General features: G+C 40.0%; 2 protein-coding genes across 2 annotated transcripts; one reads left to right on the plus strand and one right to left on the minus strand.

The window, feature by feature from the left end:
* Positions 1-756: 756 nt before the first annotated feature.
* Positions 757-11,873, minus strand: gss (glutathione synthetase). Its single transcript, XM_054609855.1, has 13 exons — positions 11,660-11,873; positions 10,807-10,939; positions 9,467-9,612; positions 9,203-9,278; positions 8,571-8,710; positions 7,235-7,351; positions 5,325-5,405; positions 5,108-5,185; positions 4,910-4,979; positions 3,061-3,255; positions 2,900-2,981; positions 2,540-2,729; positions 757-1,682 (listed from the first exon to the last, which is right to left on the minus strand). The coding sequence occupies exons 2-13, from the start codon at positions 10,936-10,938 to the stop codon at positions 1,559-1,561; spliced, it is 1,431 nt and encodes a 476-aa protein (XP_054465830.1). The 5' UTR covers position 10,939; positions 11,660-11,873; the 3' UTR covers positions 757-1,558.
* A 2,203-nt stretch (positions 11,874-14,076) lies between these two features.
* On the plus strand, positions 14,077-18,402 carry zgc:103759 (U8 snoRNA-decapping enzyme). The gene is given in 7 exon segments (XM_054609856.1): positions 14,077-14,141; positions 14,308-14,440; positions 14,719-14,759; positions 17,454-17,589; positions 17,591-17,704; positions 17,807-17,936; positions 17,939-18,402. Coding segments are annotated over 6 exon segments (666 nt in total). The 5' UTR covers positions 14,077-14,141; position 14,308; the 3' UTR covers positions 18,052-18,402.
* The last annotated feature ends 115 nt before the right edge of the window (positions 18,403-18,517 follow it).

The raw sequence follows: 18,517 nt of genomic DNA on the forward strand, positions 1-18,517 counted from the left end.
AGTTACGCTGTAGTTATAAAATAAAAATAAATATCATAAAAAATGATTGGTTATTTAATGCCTCATATGAACAAACCCCTCTGTAGAAACCTTCAGAATATAGATAGGAATGAAACTGCTAAGTTTATGTAAGTGCTTCTGAAGTGGAGATTTCTGCTTCAGAGTTTGAGAAAAAACACATTCGTAGACACTACATGTAAAAGGTATAAAAATTATAAAATGAAGATACATTAACATTAATACAATTATTAATAGTGCATGTCTTCTGAAATGTTAGGTTTAAATATGGAAATGGGGCATTATCTCATGGTAACTTTCGATGAATTTAGGAGAAATATACAGACGCAAATAGACAAAGTAATACAATAAACACATACATGTGTATTTTGGATTTTTCCTTTCCACTAGCCTGAAAGTAAACATGTTATGGAAGAGAAAAACCCAAAACTCAAAATTTAAGTTTGTGGTTGGTGATGTCAAGTTGAGTTGTTTCCCCTTGACTTAAATCAATAGAATAGTTATAGTAATAGTAGAAACATTCATTTAATTACTTTCTGTGCATGTGAATTTATTGAATAAAATGGACTACTGGCTTCAACATTGTTCAAACATTATTGCCATGGTGCAATGCATCACATGATCTACGGATTCATAAATGTGGAGGGAATTCATTTAGAGTGGCGAATGTTTCCTGAAATGGATTGGGCTAATTCCAGGGGTTAAGAAATCACAGCAAAATGTCACAAAATCTATATGGATGGTACAAATCTTTTATTAGTTGCTTGTCTCAGTCGTAAAAATGAGCAGCACTCGGCATAGTTCAAGTGATAAATACAGTTATGATAAAGGCAATCGGTTGATGGAGAACATCAAAAAGCAGCTAAATACATTTATTTTCTTCTTCTCCAAACTTTACCCGTTACCGCCCATTCACCATCGGCTTCACCCTTCTACCTTTTGCGATCAAGGTTTTATTGTCAAGAGTTATGCATATTTCATAAATCCAGGGCAAACCTGCTCTCCAAAAGTTTAATCAGTCAAAATGAAGTAACCGTAAACTATTTTCTTAAAAACAAACACATGATAAGATCAAATTTCCCAAATTACATACAGTCAGAAATTGAACACTTATATTTCCAATATTGGGCTGCTGTCAATGCAGATTTAAAATAAAACAGTACATCAAAGACTGGTCCAGGAAAAAAAAAAGTCACCATGCCCCTAAAAGAGTGACAGTGAGGATTTTTTTTATCAAAATATCAAAAGTGAAAGATATCGGCTTCAGTTTGGATCATGATACCAAAAAAACTATAAGAAACCTGTTATCGTGAACCCTTTTGGAACCACTGATGTGGGTTAATGCCACTGAGCTACACTAGAGACGACACAAAGACATCCGTCTCCTGCATCACGTCCAACAGCAGGAGGAATCCTGGAGGAACGGAGGCTTCGTCTTCAGACTACGCAGCTCTGCATCACACACATATGATGATTCCGATTAAGTGTAATTGTGCATTTGTCTGTTGGAGGAAACATTTTAAGAAGAAGCCCCGAGTTCTCAGACGAGAAGGGGGTTGTCGAGCACGGCCACTCCCGCTGCCACGCCTCCGTCCGAGTGCTCGGAACTCTTGGTCCTCAGCAGATGGCCCGCGCACTCGTTCATCACCATGTCTTTACCTTGCCTGCGAGGAAACAAAGAGAGGCAGCCGATCAGAAGTAGTTTTATTTAACTCGGCAGGACTGAAAGTGTGCACTCTCCTATTTTTTTATGTCTTCATTTCAAATTCAAGTTGTGGTTAAAACCGCAACAACGTAAAAACGGAAGGAGTGGATCTGATCTTTGTCAAGGTTAAAGCTTCGCTTGTATGCCAGGCTCCCTGCATGAAAGAAGGCGTTTATGCTCAATGTTGCATTATTCTCCGGAATGCCAGAGGGCGTAAAAACAAAATGATCCGAGAAGAACCAAAAAGACAGCGAGTGTAACCGGCAAAACGCTATAAACCAACCTCCACAATGTCAAGGAGGGATTGTAACTATCTGTGAACTCATCTCTCATACTAATGGAATACTTTATTGCCTTTGTACAAGCCCTGTAAACAAACAAGTTCAGTATTACATGGATTATAAGGAAAGAAATGTTGAATATCCTGTAAACTATTTGATTTGGATGGAAAATATTTACTCAAACTAAAGTTTCTTAAGACCTCCTGTTTCTAAATTATCTAAAAACTAATTGGCCTTCTTTGTATAATCCCTAGACATGTAAATAGTGTTTTTAATCAGTGAACTGAAACTGGTTGATGATTTTACTTGCGGTGCAAAAAGAAAATAATTGACCTCTCTTTTTGGCCGTGTAATGTTGGCGTTGTGTGTTAAAGTGCTAATGACAAAAACAACAGTTTGAAAAAAAATATATTGTAGTGCGAATTGTCTCTTTTCTAACACTGAAGAGTACAACAAAAAGTTACGTTAGAGATCCCATCTTCCTGTTACACAAAAAAAAAAAGCATTCCGTGCCAATGAAATAGCGATCACACACCTGACATATGTTCCAAACACTCCCAGCTCACTGAGGCAGTTACTGATTTTGAGAGGGGCGTCTCGTCTCAGCAGGTAGTTCCGTACGGGGGCGGGGTGGATTTTGTCCATCAGAATGTAGGCCGTCCTCTCCGTGCTCCCCTCCGCTCCGTGCAGGACCCGGCAGATCTCCGATCCATAGATGTTGTTCCCTGCAAAGACAATGATTGGTGAGGAACTGCTAGCACGCTGCAAATACAGCCGTGCCATTTCAAACTCTCCTGGTTTATGAAATGTCGGCCACTGTGGCAGCGGTTTAGGGATTTTGCTGCACGGGACAATTCGTTCTGTTAGAATGATTCTTTTTTTTGTTGCATTGTACCTCCTCCTTCTCGCTGGGGCTTCAGGACAAACCGGTCCGGTGCTGCCAAAGCCATTTCCACCGTTTTGTCACCCTCTGGGCCCTAAATCGAGACGACAAAAGAATTAAGTCACTCTACCTCTTGAATGAAAAAAAAATGCGTAAATGTGTTATTTTCTCACCATGTCTAGAGTGTAGAGGCCGGCGAACGTCGCTCTGATCTGCTCCACCACTCGGGGCTGGTCGGGGAAAAACCTCTCCAGGACTCCGGGTCTGGCGAGCACCTGCTGGACCTTCTTGGTTCCAGCGAGGTGGGTGCTGATATCTGGACATTTCACGGCCAGGGAGCGCTCCATCAGGAGACGAGCGTCCCAAGTCTACAATTAAAAACAACACACAAATATTTGACTCCCTCTGGAGAGAATTCTGATACGCCCAGGGCATTTCAACTAGCCAATGATTCCCAACAACTGCTCTCAGACCTGCAATAGGTACCATGTACCATGTTGTGTAGTGGTACCATAGACCAGTGGTTCTCACGTGAAGGCACTCCAACGTGAGATTTAAAAAATATATATTTAAATTAGCATCCATTCAAAAATCCTTTACAAATAGTTATTTAATAAATATTCAATGAAATACAAGTGTAAGTTCATAAACTGAATTCAATGCAACAATGCAATCTTCAGTGTTGATAGTTTAATAATCAGACACTGATTATGGAATCTTTTTTCAAAAATTTGCGCTGGTTAGGGGGTACTTGGCTGAAAAAATTTTTCACAGGGGATACATCACTGAAAAAAGGTTGAGAACCACTGCCATAGACACAACACAACTCAATGCATTTCATTTCTGATTCACACATAATCATTTTAGTGACTTGAACAACAACCCTTTATGGAATCAAATTTGCGTGTTCATAGCGATTGGTTTGCTAGATATTCAAAGTAATACTTAGTGTCATAGACATAGACTACATACAAGAAGTGGACGTAGTCATGGCGACGTCAGCCATTGGTTTGTGGGCTGCCTTTTTGAAGCCAAAAGGAATGTTTCCATGCAGCTGAACTTCCTAGAGCAGTAAGATCCTTCGCAGTGTCTCCGAGCTAATAAATAACGTTAGAGGATGTTGATACACAAACAACACGACTCCAGCAACGCCAACACTTCTATTTGAACTTGTTTTTGTGTATTTAATGCTCTCTCTCTCTCTCTCTCTTGGTCAAGTCAAGTGACAGAAGGAAGTAGAGCACAGAACACACAGTAACACTAACAGGGAGCGTTCACACCATGGATTTTGAAAACTGCTAAAAACACATGTAAACAATTAAAAACAACAAAAGGTTTTTAGGTGTGTTAAAGCAGTAATCAGGCAATCAGAATAAAATTTGATTTGATTTCAAGTTGTTTTAACTAGGGATGTCCCGACATATACAGGCAGTTCATAATGGGGTTATTCTTAAAAAGGAACAGTGTGTAAGATTTAGTGACATCTAAAAGGTGAGGGTGCAGACTTAATGTAACTAAATACCCCTCTGCTCGTCCCTCCTTTGTCCATGTTGGACAACTACGGTGGCCTTAAGGTAACGTAAAAAAAAAAAGTAGGCTTGTTCTTAAGCCAGTGTTTGGTTTGTCCATTCTGGGCTGCTGTAGGAACATGGCGGTTCCTATGTAGATAGAAACGGCTCGTTCTAAGCTAACGAAAACATAACGATTCTTAGTTTCAGGTGAATATACACTTAATGAATACACATTTAATGTACATGATATTACATTTTTGCTAATATATATTACTCCTAAATCCTACACGCTGTGCCTTCAAATCCTATATAGCCTAATGAGAGAATTGGTTATTCTGCCACACTGTAAATAACTTGTGTCAAAGGAGACATAAAGTTGTGTCTGCCTCAATGTCCATTCCAAACGGAACTCTTAAAGGTGGCTGTGTCTGCACCAAACATCAATTTTTCATCTTGACTGCAATTCACAAAGTCAGTAAATAAAACTACTAGAACTTGTAATAAGGAGGACCTGTTCCGAAATGTAGTTCTGAGGCATGTAGCCGTTCCTGAAGTACACCACTGCAACCTCTTGGCCACCACTGAAAAGAGAGTAACATGAATGCACAGTAAGTACGATTTCTCATAATTCTATCTAATCAAATAATGTATGAATAATCTATTGTATACCATTTACTCATTTAGAATGAACCAACAGAAACAGACTTACACAAATAGCTTCTTGTCCTGATCAAGGGACCCTGTTTTACAAACATCGTCGAACCGCTTTCTTATTGTGGGAATGTTCCTGAAACACATTGACAATAGTTTGCCGGTGAAATAAAAAGCACCGTTTTTCACACCATTCAAATATATGCAGCATTTACTCATCAAACATAATGTTGCCTGAAGCTATTGGGGAATGGCTAACTGCCTCACACACATACCTCTTCCACAGTTCGCTCTCTATGTATCGCTGATCAAAGATGTTCCTTTGGCTCTCCTCCACCAAGAACATGACGGCTGCTCTGTAATGACAAACGAAACATGGTTTTCCACATTAAACCATCGGGATAGCGCCTCTCACTGCTACCTGTTAACATTATTCTAGACATTTGGTTACTCTGAAAAGTCCACAAAGCTAGTTTTTGATTGACTACTTTCTATTAACAGTAAAAAATACTGAATTTCTAAATATATATTGCTTTTTTAATCAACTCAGAATCAGGCCTTGCAGTTGAAATCAGTCTGGTTTTATATGTGATCCATCAGTGACATATGATACCTTTATTATCAGGTATTAGAAATGTATCTGTACTTGTATATTGGACGATACTGAAAATCGATCCTATACCAGTGTGTTAAATCAGAAAAAACAGGTCACAATTATCAATTATCTATTTCATTGCTGTGAAAACTTCTCCTTCAAACAACTGGATTTTTATCTCAGCAAAAACTACATTTTACAAGATTACATTTTAACATATGATAATTTACCTTTTCCCAGCACTCATTTGTACTGTTTGGAGCTTGAACGCACCATAATGTAACTCAGTGCGACCTCTGTTAATGTTGGCTGTTAGATTAGTTCATTTACTAATCAAGAGCACGCCAACATTAAGAGACATCTTTGTGTTGGTTGTGTGTTTTGTTTGGTTTATGGAGCTTCATACACGCTCCCGTTATTTTATTTGAGAATCGCAGTTATTGTCTTGTGCTCTTTCTTCTTAACTACTTTTGAGCATCTTATAGTTATTCATTTTAAGCAAGCCTTATTTTGTTTTAGTGTACGTCCGTTGACCTCTTGAGATATCAACTTTAATTATTGTCGTTAAGGCAAACAAGATTAGTTTAAGTATATCAGCGAATAGTTTCAGTTATCATATTATTCAGGGCAGTGTCCGGCCCCAAACTCCTCGTCGGACCAAGCACCTGAGCCGCTTTCCAGTTCACTTTGCAACAACAGTGTGTGACATTCAGAGACTTTTTGCCGGTCCATTTGGTGGACATCCGAGGCCAGCTGAGAACCACCGTTCCTTCACTCCATCAACCGGAAGTCGGAGCAGAAACAACCGGCTGAGCCCACCGTAAAGTCATCTGGACACCGCTGCACAAAGTAGGAAACTGACACCTCCTAATGTGTTCAAGAGTTGGTGTCGGATAACGCTCTGAATTATTATCATTTAGATTTATTGGTCAGAGTAGCATCAGGATTGAAAAGGAAATCACATCTTCCCTTCACTATCTCAAATAATTTGCCTGTGTTATTTGAAACTAATTCATTCCATCATTTGTGTTCTTGTTTAATTAGTAATCTTGTTATCCATTAATTTAATCGTATTAGAAATAAATTACCAATTTATCGCCAAGTCGTTTTTTCTGTCATATTCTTTCAAAGTGGGAACTATAGATCAATGAACTCGGTACTTACGCCTGAGATATTGCGACTGAATAATTTGTTACCAAACTATTGAATTTATTTTTGTTATTTTCCTCCGTAAGGAGGTGGTCCCCCAAAACTTTTTACGAGTGCAATATTTAATTTCTTAGGTAGTAAACATACGCTACATTGGTGTCAGAACAACTCTAGTACATATATGCCTAAGCTTTCAAATACATAATGCCAAGCATTGGTATACCAACTTTAGCACAGATCTCATTCTACAGGACAGACTTGATCTACTATTGTTGGTGTGATGCAGCTGGTATTTAAGTAGCAAGGCTTATATATTCCACCAGAAATCTGCTTACTCGAGACTCTTTGTAAGGTGAATTTATTCATACAGCACTTTATCTTAGGATAAGCAGATCATGTAGTTTCCGAGGACTGAGTCGAGTGGATGTACTTTATTCCTACCTCTCTGATCCATAGAGCTCCCAGGCTTTGGCAACAGCCCTGGCCAGACCAGAGGCAGGATTGTTGTCAAGGATCCGCTGGCTCTCCTCCAGTTTCCCAGCCACCTTGAGGACATGTCTGTCGGGCAAGATGAAGAATACTTATGGTAATGGAAATGGAACAGCTATTACTTTACTTTATTTTAACTGTCTGTCAGCTATTTCATTATCTTAACTAAAGCAACAGCTCAGTCTGGTTTGCAAAAGATGCAAGAGATGCATGTTGTTTTAGCTGCCGGAAGGGGCCACTACACTGCATGAGAAAGTGAAAGTTCCCCTTCAGACATGTTTTAAAGTATGTAGAAATACTCTGCTACGATTCATATTTTTTTTAACATGGTATTCCACATCAGACCATTAAGATGGCAGCATGCAAGGCCCGTTTTTGCTTTTGGTTTATTTTCTTCATAATAGGTAACATCTGTGGAATTAGGCGATACATGGTTGATTAGGATAAGGAGTCTGACGTGCACCATAATTGGCGACTAGCAAAAGTGTCAGAATTGGAAGTGTAGTTAGCGTCTTTTATTTGTTTATGCTGTTTGCTAGCTTGTAACTTGTAAGTTTAGTTAACATTTTTTCATTTATGTATGCCGTTTGCTAGCTTTTAACTGGTATGTGTAGTTAGCATCTTTTAGTTGTTTATGATGTTCGCTAGCTTGTAAGTTTAGTTAACATTTTTTCATTTATGTATGCCGTTTGCTAGCTTTTAACTGGTATGTGTAGTTAGCATCTTTTAGTTGTTTATGATGTTCGCTAGCTTTTAACTGGTAAGTTTGGTTAACATCTTTTATTTATGTATGCTGTTTGCTAGCTTGTAACTTGTAACTGCAATTAGCATATTTTATTGTCTATGCTGTTTGCTAGCTTGTAACTGAATAGTGTAGTCAGCATATTTTATTGTCTATGCCGTTTGCTAGCTTGTAACTGAATAGTGTAGTCAGCATATTTTATTGTCTATGCTGTTTGCTAGCTTGTAACTGAATAGTGTAGTCAGCATATTTTATTGTCCATGCTGTTTGCTAGCTTGTAACTGAATAGTGTAGTCAGCATATTTTATTGTCCATGCTGTTTGCTAGCTTGTAACTGAATAGTGTAGTCAGCATATTTTATTTGTTTAGGCTGCTTCTTAACTTGTAACTGTGGTTTGCATGACAAATGTTGATCACCAGAGGATAACAACTATAAAAAAAAAATAGTTTTAGTTGCCTCACCTTATTATCCATAACCCACTTAAAAAACCCGAAGTTAATAAATAAAAGCACAGTCTATGGGGATATGTTAATGACTTGTCTTACCGGTGAACATCTGCCGTGCGTGACGAGAGACCACCGAAACTGGCAGCAATGGTGTTGATTTCAATTTGCTTCAGAGACGACGACCCGTCCTCCCCCTGGTCCAGCATGTAGTCGGACCGGTTGAGACCCAACACAATGGACTGGAAAGAAGACAAAGAATCCCTACTCAAACTACTTGGTTCACAAAAAGGCAATGATGAAGGCACTGCTATGTGCGGGCTCAAAACTTAAGCCGTTTGGCCCCGTCATATTGTTGTCTTCGCCATGAGGATCATGCTACTACTTTTGTGTGTGAGTGCATCTGTGAGTGACTGTGCATCTCTGTGTCTGTTCATGCTAATCTTGCATTCTGCTACGTTAAAATTGGATTATATTTTGGGTGGCCGATCATTGCAGTATTATCAAGGACCGCCACTCTGCTGCGGCTACGCGGTCGGACAGCTTGGCGAGTTCATTTTGTTTTCAGCCAGATTGTATGAGGTGTAGTCATAAATAAATGACACTTTGTTTGTGGTTAGACGACAAGGCCTCTGACCCCAAAACGACAGATAATCTTAAGTAGAATGTCAGTACTGCCAAGGCCAGATATTTGACAGATTGACAAAGGCCGGTTTTCAAAATGACCAACATACCTGAGCCCTTCCTTCTGTTAGGATTTGTTGATGGATCCTGAACAACCTTGCGGTGAAATCGTCCACTTCAATGGTGCTAAAAACAAAAAACGTCACCCTGTTAAAACCCTGAAAAAAACACTTTATCAGAATCAGCATGAGAGACTGTAACTATTTTCCTTCTATTTGATTGACTTTGCATGCTATGCCTGCTACTTTAAACTATAAATACCACATTTTCGAACTACCAAGAATGCCAGCATTATTGTTGGCTCATATTGCTACCTGGTTAGTGCCTCTTGCAGAAAGTCTGGATCTTGGCTGATCTTGTCCACCAGCGTGTTGTAGTGTGTTTGCACTGCCAGAGCCTGGAGGAACACAGCCTTAGGCACAGGTGTGGGGAAGAGAGTGAACGGAGCATACGTCACCAGCTGGGAAAAAAACCACAGTTGTAAAGTGTAAGAAAAAAATGCTGACATAAAAAAAACATTCATGTGAGGAATGAAAACAAGCACTTGGGCTAAAATACCGGTGACCACAAACACTGGCGCGATAAAGATCTGCTACAATCCAGTGCCCTAAAGCCCTATAAATTCCAGACATGACTTCACATTGAACACGCTGTTGTAACAGCAGAGGCTTAACATCCCGCTGGTATGGAATCATGTCCTCTATTTGTGGCCGTGGCTGCCTTTGTCACATCACACAAATACATGTTCATATGTATTTGTTCTAGAAATATATATTTTTTTTAATTCAAAGACTGACAGAGCAAAGATACATCTTTTATTGAGCAATGACCTCATACATAACTGCCCAACTAACAGAAGAATTAATAGAACTCTGAATACACAACTGACAGTGCGTCTAAAGTATTTTTGGGGATATTGATTCCTTGTTTGCATGGACGGAGTTCTGGTCTGATTACTTTTGTGGTTGTACAAGTTTTTTTTTCCCTCCAGCCAAAAACAACATTAGTGACTTAACTGATATCCGAATAATCGCTGCAAGTCTCGTTGTGTTTGAAATATTGCTACTTATACCGGTATTTCCTTCGTGCCTTCCGTTGCGCAACAAGACGCACATTCTTAAATCTCTCATGCTCTCTGTGTTATGAACACACCCTTTAAGTTAAGCTGACAGCAAATGAGGCAGAGAAACTGGATAGTTTAGGAGTTACGTGGTGATTATCGCCAACAGCGGAATACAGCTCGTTCACAATGGTTCTATTGCCTAATCTAATAGTTAAGGTGGTTGTAAATGATTTTCAAACTCTGACACAGGTCAGCTGTCCTCTGATTCACCTACGTTTTTGAAAACTATTTACAACGTACCCTAGACCCAAGCTCTAAAACTAACTCAAAGAACAAACGAAGTAAGCAAGACACATCTCTGCTCCACTTTCTGTCACCACTGTGCTGTAGCCTAGGTGATTCATTTTGACATTTACAATTCTTTACTTTACTTATGGCATTCCACTGCCATCCAATTGAATTATGAAGATAGGGTCTCTAAATTGGAAGATGCCAATGCCGGGCAACACTATTTTTATAATGTGTTGAGTATAATATCATCATAATCAGTGCAGGTCTACTAAAGAAATGTCTCTGTTAATCAATTCCTACCTCTGATGAGTTGGAGGACTCTTGGATCCTCATGAGGACACCCTGCAGAAGTGCTACATCTTTTGCCACCTCTGCAAAGTCCTCTATCAGCGTAGCATCCATCATGATCTCGTCTGGTATCCCCTGGGCCATTCTGATTGATGAAATATTACATCACAGCACATTAGGGACATAATAGGAAGTGTTGCTTGGAGATATGTACAAATACATATATATATATATATATATATATATATATAATATATATATATATATATATATATATATATATATAGAGATAGAGATATGTATAAATATATATACATATCTATATATATATTTATACATCTCTCTCTATATATATATATATATATATATATATATATATATACATATTTATACATATCTATATATATATATATATATATATATATATATATATTTATACACATCTATATATATTTATACACATCTATATATATATATATATATATATATATATATATATATACATACACATCTATACATACACATCTATATATACATATCTATATCTATATATATATATATATATAGATATAAATAGCAATTATTCAGCACAGTTTACCAAAATGCTTAAACGTTACACACACAAAAAAAAAAGCTATAAACATACGAGTACATTAAAAAATGATAAGTAAACATGATATGTGACAGAAATACAATTTACATCAAGCGGTTCATGCTTCCTGTCATTGTATTAGCTCCGTGTTACAATAAAAAAGACCAGGAAGCACACGTTACAGGTCTAACATACAGCATATGGTTCTATGTGGTCGGCTATAAGCTTGTGTCTGGTGGTCTCTATTGAGTAGTAAACAGTCACATGATCTACCTTCACGCCGTCCGTGTGTCGCTCCCCTCCACAGGTCTCAGCAGCACAATGTGTCGGTCTGTGTGGACCAGACAATAAATATCACCTTTTAAAGAGCACTGCCCTATGTAATGCTATAACTTAGCGTCCTGTAATGAATGACAGCCCAAAGCCACTCGGATTCCATAGCCCTCGGTGCTTATCAGTCAGGAAGCGTGCCTCCTATTGGCTCGTCAGACTTTTTAATTCAGCCAATCAGTGCTCAGAACGCCACAAAAAGTCAGACATCCGGTCCAGCCCCTGAAACTGAAAGTGCTGGGCTTAAAATGCTGACTGAAGGATGAGACAGCATTTGTTGGACATTTATAATGTGTCAGGTAATGTGCGTGGCTCATAAGGTGATACAGAGATTCATAATTTAACAGTTTTGTTTATTAAAAACATAAAAAATAATATTATCTATGACGAAGTGTGTGTATATATGTATACACACACACGTGGACAAAATCGTTGGTACCCTTCCGTTAAAGAAAGAAAAACCCACAATGGTCACTGAAATAACTTGAAACTGACAAAAGTAATAATAAATAAAAATTTACTGAAAATTAACTAATGAAAATAAGACATTGCTTTTGAATTGTGGTTCAACAGAATCATTTAAGAAAACAAACTAATGAAAATGGCCTGGACAAAAATGATGGTACCCTTAACTTAATATTTTGTTGCACAACCTTTTGAGGCAATCCCTGCAATCGAGCGATTTCTGTAACTCTCAATGAGACTTCTGCACCTGTCAACAGGTATTTTGGCCCACTCCTCGTGAGCACACTGCTCCAGCTGTCTCCGGTTTGAAGGGTGCCTCAGCTCCTTCCACAGATGTTCAATCGGATTTAGATCAGTGCTCGTAGAAGGCCACTTCAGAATAGTCCAATGTTTTGCTCTTAGCCATTCTTGGGTGTTTTTAGCTGTGTGTTTTGGGTCATTATCCTGTTGGAGGACCCATGACCTGCGACTGAGACCAAGCTTTCTGACACTGGGCAGCACATTTCGCTCCAGAATGCCTTGATAGTCTTGAGATTTCATTGTACCCTGCACAGATTCAAGACACCCTGTGCCAGATGTAGCAAAGCAGCCCCAGAACATAACCGAGCCTCCTCCATGTTTCACAGTAGGTACAGTGTTCTTTTCTTTGTATGCTTCATTTTTGTGTCTGTGAACATTGAGCTGATGTGACTTGCCAAAAAAGCTCCAGTTTTGTCTCATCTGTCCAAAGGACATTCCCCCAGAAGCTTTGTGGCTTGTCAATATGCATTTTGGCAAGTTCCAGTCTCGCTTTTTTATGATTTGCTTTCAACAGTGGTGTCCTCCTCGGTCATCTTCCATGAAGTCGACTTTGGCTCAAACAGGGACGGATGGTGCGATCTGACACTGATGGACCTTGACCTTGGAGTTCACCTCTAATCTCTTTGGAAGTTGTTCTGGGCTCTTTGGTTACCATTCGTATTATCCGTCTCTTCATTTTGTCATCAATTTTCCTCTTGCGGCCACGTCCAGGGAGGTTGGACCTTAAACTTCTGAATAATATGTGCAACTGTAGTCACAGGAACATCAAGCTGCTTGGAGATGGTCTTATAGCCTTTACCTTTAACATGCTTGTCTATAATTTTCTTTCTAATCTCCTGAGACAAATCTCTCCTTAGCTTTCTGTGGTCCATGTTCAGTGTGGTACACACCTTGATACCAAACAGCACAGTGACTACTTTTCACCCTTTTAAATAGGCAGACTGACTGAAGTTTGAAGACACCTGTGATGCTAATTAGAGGACACACCTTAGTTTAACATGTCCCTATGGTCAAATTATTTTCAATCTTTTCTAGGGGTGCCATCATTTTTGTCCAGGCCATTTTCATTAGTTTGTTTTTTAAAATGATTCTGTTGAACCACAATTCAAAAGCAATGTCTGATTTTCATTAGTTAATTTTCAGTAAATTTTTATTTATTATTACTTTTGTCAGTTTCAAGTTATTTCAGTGACCATTGTGGTTTTTTCTTTCTTTAAGGGAAGGGTGCCAACAATTTTGTTCACGTGTTTATACATACATGTCAGTGTAAAAAATGAATGAAAATAATGAAGAGAAATTTTCTATTAAACATATAGGCTATCTAGCTATTTTTTTCCAAGAAAAGTTACAGTAACGTTATAAGGACAAGCTCAACAACAAGTGTAGTTTCACCATCAAGTCTACATGCATATCAGTAAATGCAGTGTATGCAGTAAATACATGAATTATTGTAAAAGATATATGCTAATATACTGCAAATGCCAATGAAAATAGTTCAGTCCAGGGCAGGGATTCCACTAGTTGTCAGCCCACTCCACACCAGCAGAGGGAGCTATAGCTTTATTAATACAAGTCTCACAGCGCTTCCTGGTTCAGCATTGCATTCCATAAGCCTTAATGCATACAAGCCCACAGGGCCTTCAAGCTGGGCTGCACTCAGGTCTGTTAACTCACATGAGGGTGTGTGTGGGGGGGGAATAAACAAAGACATCAAGTCTAACTGTATGGATGTCACACTGGCAGCACATGACAAGGGGGAAGAGTGATCAGCAAGCATTAAACTGTCACTGTAATGTTGCACTATTTGCTTTTCCGTGTGCTCGTAGAATGGCAAGCGGACAGCTGTCGAGGGCCGAGGCGTTGGCGTGCTCAGGCTGCAGGCATGCGTGCCACGTGATGCTCTACTGTGACACCAAAACTCAGCTGTTTGGGAGAATTCCCATCAGACACATCATACTGGTGAGGAAGAGTCACTGTTTGTGTGTTTGTTTGTGTGTGTGTGTGTGGGTACATGCACATGTCTGCATGCACAAGAAGTGATGTACAGTGCATCTGGTTGTTTGCATAGAAACCCCACTCCTGTTTGTGTCTAAGCATCTCTCTGTGTGTGTGTGTGTGTGTGTGTGTGTGTGTGTGTGTGTGTGTGTGTGTGTGTGTGTGTGTGTGTGTGTGTGTGTGTGTGTGTGTGTGTGTGTGTGTGCGTGTGTGTATTTAACAGCCTCTGTCACTTCCCACAGATGCAGATGCGCTTTGACGGTCTGCTGGGTTTCCCTGGAGGGTGAGTCTTTCCTGGTGTTGCATCCTTTCATGAGCACAGGTACATTTAGTGCAGGTTTTTGTTAGTCTCTCTCTTTCCTCACAGATGAGCCCCGTCAAAAGATATAAACCTGTGCAGCACAGATCAAACATTCACCCATTGTCACTGGAGCACTCAAACAACAAGGATGAACTAAATGAGTAAATACGCTTGACAGGTTCTCCTGTAAGATGCCTTTATCATGCTATAAAATTATACTAAAAAAGAACTGTAACTGCCAGACATATTCTGCTTTATTAGTATGCAGCTCAATATGAATCACTTGTGCCTTTTGTGTCTGCGATTTACAGTAGTCTCTGCCAGAAATGTGCCAACACAGTGAAATTATGTAATGCGACGAGAATACAAGTAAAAAAAAAACACAATGACTTAAGCAAAACAAGCAGCAATATCCCAATTTACATGCACTACTTATCGTATACACTCTAATACATGTACTAATTGTATTGCTATACTGTTTTTTTGCAGTTAGAATAGATGAAGATCTGCACACTTAACCGTTTTACACTTACAGCAAAATGATACAATATGTGCGCTGATGCGTGTGTTAATCGAACTGCTAATTTGGAACGTCGCATCACAAATATACAGCAGAATGCTTAAAATGGAAAGGATTATGCTGAAATTTGGTTCAGACATTCATGGTTTCCTTATTTTAAATACCTACATTCCCATCAGCCTCAGCTGTACTGTGCTAATATAGCGCTACATGGATGAGGTATTTTTGTAGGCCAACCCCTGAAGTTAGCATCACACTGGTACCCTCGACAAAAAGACAATGGGATTTTTCCATTGGATTTGGGGGATTATTGCAGAAAATAATCTCTGTGGTTAAACAAACGTTTTTGATACTCACACGTTTTGTTCAGCAAGATAATCTTCACAAATGAGCCCCACTTTTATGATTTTTGAAGGGTGAATGCGTCAGAAGTAAAAAGCTAATGTAAGGCTATAAACAAACTACACCACGGTCTCATTGGTTAACACAATGAGGCTGTGAAGGCGGACTATTCGGCGTGATGACAATTAGCAGTCTCATTTAGCCACCTGTTACCAACCTCCTTTTTTTAACACAAGACACATAAAAGCTCCAAAAATGACAAGAGGGGTATTAACTGAAGTCAAATCTTGGAACAAAATGTTAAATCTCTTTAGCATGTATTAACCACAGTTTCAGGCATCTAACCAGAAACCCATTCAAGAAACCCATCGACTTGGAGATGAGGGAAACGGCGGTGTAAAAAAATGCTGACTCATTTCCTGCCTTTAGAACTCATTCCCGCAGCATTCTATCAGGGCAAATGTCAGCATGCTAACAGGCTAAACAAAGGGGGTGTACATGTTAAACATCAGCCTGCTAGTTTTATAAGTGTAATTAGCATGCTGATGTTGGCATTTGGTCCAAAGCACCATTGTGCCTAAATACAACCTCCTATGGCATTGGGACACAGTGCAGCACTGACCAGATCTTTCACACATAGTTCCCAGTAAATCACTGCGACAACCTTTCAGACACTGCTGGTAATTTTCTCCGTTCACACACGCACAACATTCAGGGAAAGTTGTAAGTTGGCAGTGGAAGTTCCTGTATGGAATCCAAAAAGATAGAACTCAATAAAAGAAGAAGAAGACAGTCTGTTGTCGGTCAAATAGTAAAAAAAAAAGAAGAATTCCTGTGTCCAACATATTTTCCTGACATCGATGGAGTTAAGTAAAGAATCAACGTCGGATGTTATTGAGGTTGAAATAGTGTGTGTTTAATTGTTGCTGCAGCAAGGAATTGTGGGACAGCATTCCCTTTTACTTTGGTAAAGGTTGGTTCTGTGTACCGTATGCTAAGGGAGAGAAGAAGAGCCTTTTCTTAACATACAGAGAATTCAACCAGCTTTTATCATTCCTATCATGGCTGCCCCCATAGACTGTATAAAAGAATTGGATGTAGTCAACACCACCCAATTGTCTGCGAACTACCATTTTTACACCTCGAATTCGGCAATTTGGGCCGTCGCCATCTTGGAAGACGTCCGTCCGCCATGTTGTTGTTTTTTTGTAACCAATGAACGGAAGTCACCGTACCTGGAATGCAGAGGAGTGAAGTAACCCGTATACGGCTTTAGTTGCGGCAGCGACCTGTCAATCTCCGTAAGCCCGCCCAAGAGCATACTCCGCTTTATGGTCTTTTTTTTTTTTACTCGTAAAAACGTAACCCTTCTCTGCAATGTTACTGCTTTCATCAACAACAACGTTATGAGGCCTTAAGGCGGGAAAACGGCGGTACAGATTTCCCTGAATGTCGATCCCTTGCTCTCATTCGCACATGAAATGATCCTGAACATTTCAGGGAGGGACTGCACGTGTGAAATGGACCTCATCAACACTTAACGGCATGTTTGAAATGATAAATAAATATTAAAAACTATTGCACAAATTTCATCGCCCCAAAAAGAATGTCACCATATTTTGTCGTTGCGGGTCGTCGTTCTCGTGACTCAAGGCAGGAGCGTGACTCGGCACCACCTCGGCCAAACCGTTTTTTGGTTTAAAATTGAGTGAGCTTTTCATCAGCTCGAGGAGTCTCTGAGGAGCAATGCAGCTGACATCGTTTATCTCCTTTCATATCCGACCGACCTTTGACCCCGCACTCCTACGCCTCAGATTCGTCAACCTTTCTGAGGAAACCCTGGAGGCGGGGCTCAGCAGGGAATTGTCTGAGGAGCTAGGCGTGGCTCTTCCGATATCAGAGGAAGATCATTTGGACTCCTGCTATGCCCCTGCTTCCTCCGCTTCCTCCTCCTCCTCCTCCTCCCCGTCTAATCACTCACTTCTATTCGAAGAAGATGGAAGAGGAGCAGATTAGGGAAGTGGAGAGAGCTGCCGCTACCACTGCAACGGATCACGGACAGGAGGTATTGTGTGTGTGTGCACGTGTGTCTTTTTCCTTCTAGAATGATTTAGTGCAGCCATTAATCTGATCTTCTCGCTCTCACTCTCTCTCTCTCTCTCTTCAGGTCCTTGGGATGGTCCGAGTCCCTCTCTACAGCACGAAAGGCGATGGAGGCCTCTCGGCGTTCCTGTCGCACTCGTTTGTCGGCAACGCCCGCTCCCAGCTGGCCAACTCCCTGCTGCGCCTCCACCTGGTCGCCCGGAGGAGCTGCAGGAGGCCCTTGCGCGCTCCCTGAAGATACAAGCGCGCACCGCAGAGGAACTACGGGCAAACCTCGCGCCGGCGGAGGTGAAGAGGAAGCCGTTTTGAAACGCCGCCAGCACGTGCACCTACAGCACATCCTCTCCTGCACACTGATACAGTCCTCCACAAACACTGGGTGACTCATAATTGCTGCATGCATCAAACTGTTTGGAGGAAACATTTCTCCACCGTAAATGCAAATATAACTCTCCATGACATTCCAACTTTTTTCCCCTTCAATTAACTCCTGCTGCTAATTAAAAAAATAAAATTGAAATTCTATGAGGTGAAAGCAACCATCATGCTAATCAACACTCATTCTCTCAATTACATTTTGATGACTCCAGTAGGAATTTGGATGCACATCAAAACCTTGCAAATGCAAAATAGCAGGCACCAATAAAAAAGCTAGAAGAACCAGACAAAACGTTGCTTTACTGTGCCTCCTTATATGGTAATGCATGTGCACCTTGTGGTAGTCCACAACATCCAAGATCAAAAGGGGGCAGCGAAGAAATACCTTCCTTTTAAA

Source organism: Anoplopoma fimbria, chromosome 12, assembly GCF_027596085.1.
Source record: "Anoplopoma fimbria isolate UVic2021 breed Golden Eagle Sablefish chromosome 12, Afim_UVic_2022, whole genome shotgun sequence".
Lineage (NCBI taxonomy): Eukaryota > Metazoa > Chordata > Actinopteri > Perciformes > Anoplopomatidae > Anoplopoma > Anoplopoma fimbria.

Bases quoted from the DNA above. Each gene is read 5' to 3' on its own strand.
- gss (XM_054609855.1), bottom strand. From the start codon at position 10,938: ATGGCCCAGGGGATACCAGACGAGATCATGATGGATGCTACGCTGATA. The intron at 9,279-9,466 runs GTAGCAATATGA...TTTTGTTTTTAG, and splicing joins CTGCAAGAGGCACTAACCAG to CACCATTGAAGTGGACGATT. The intron at 7,352-8,570 runs GTAAGACAAGTC...CTTGCCCGACAG, and splicing joins CGCACGGCAGATGTTCACCG to ACATGTCCTCAAGGTGGCTG.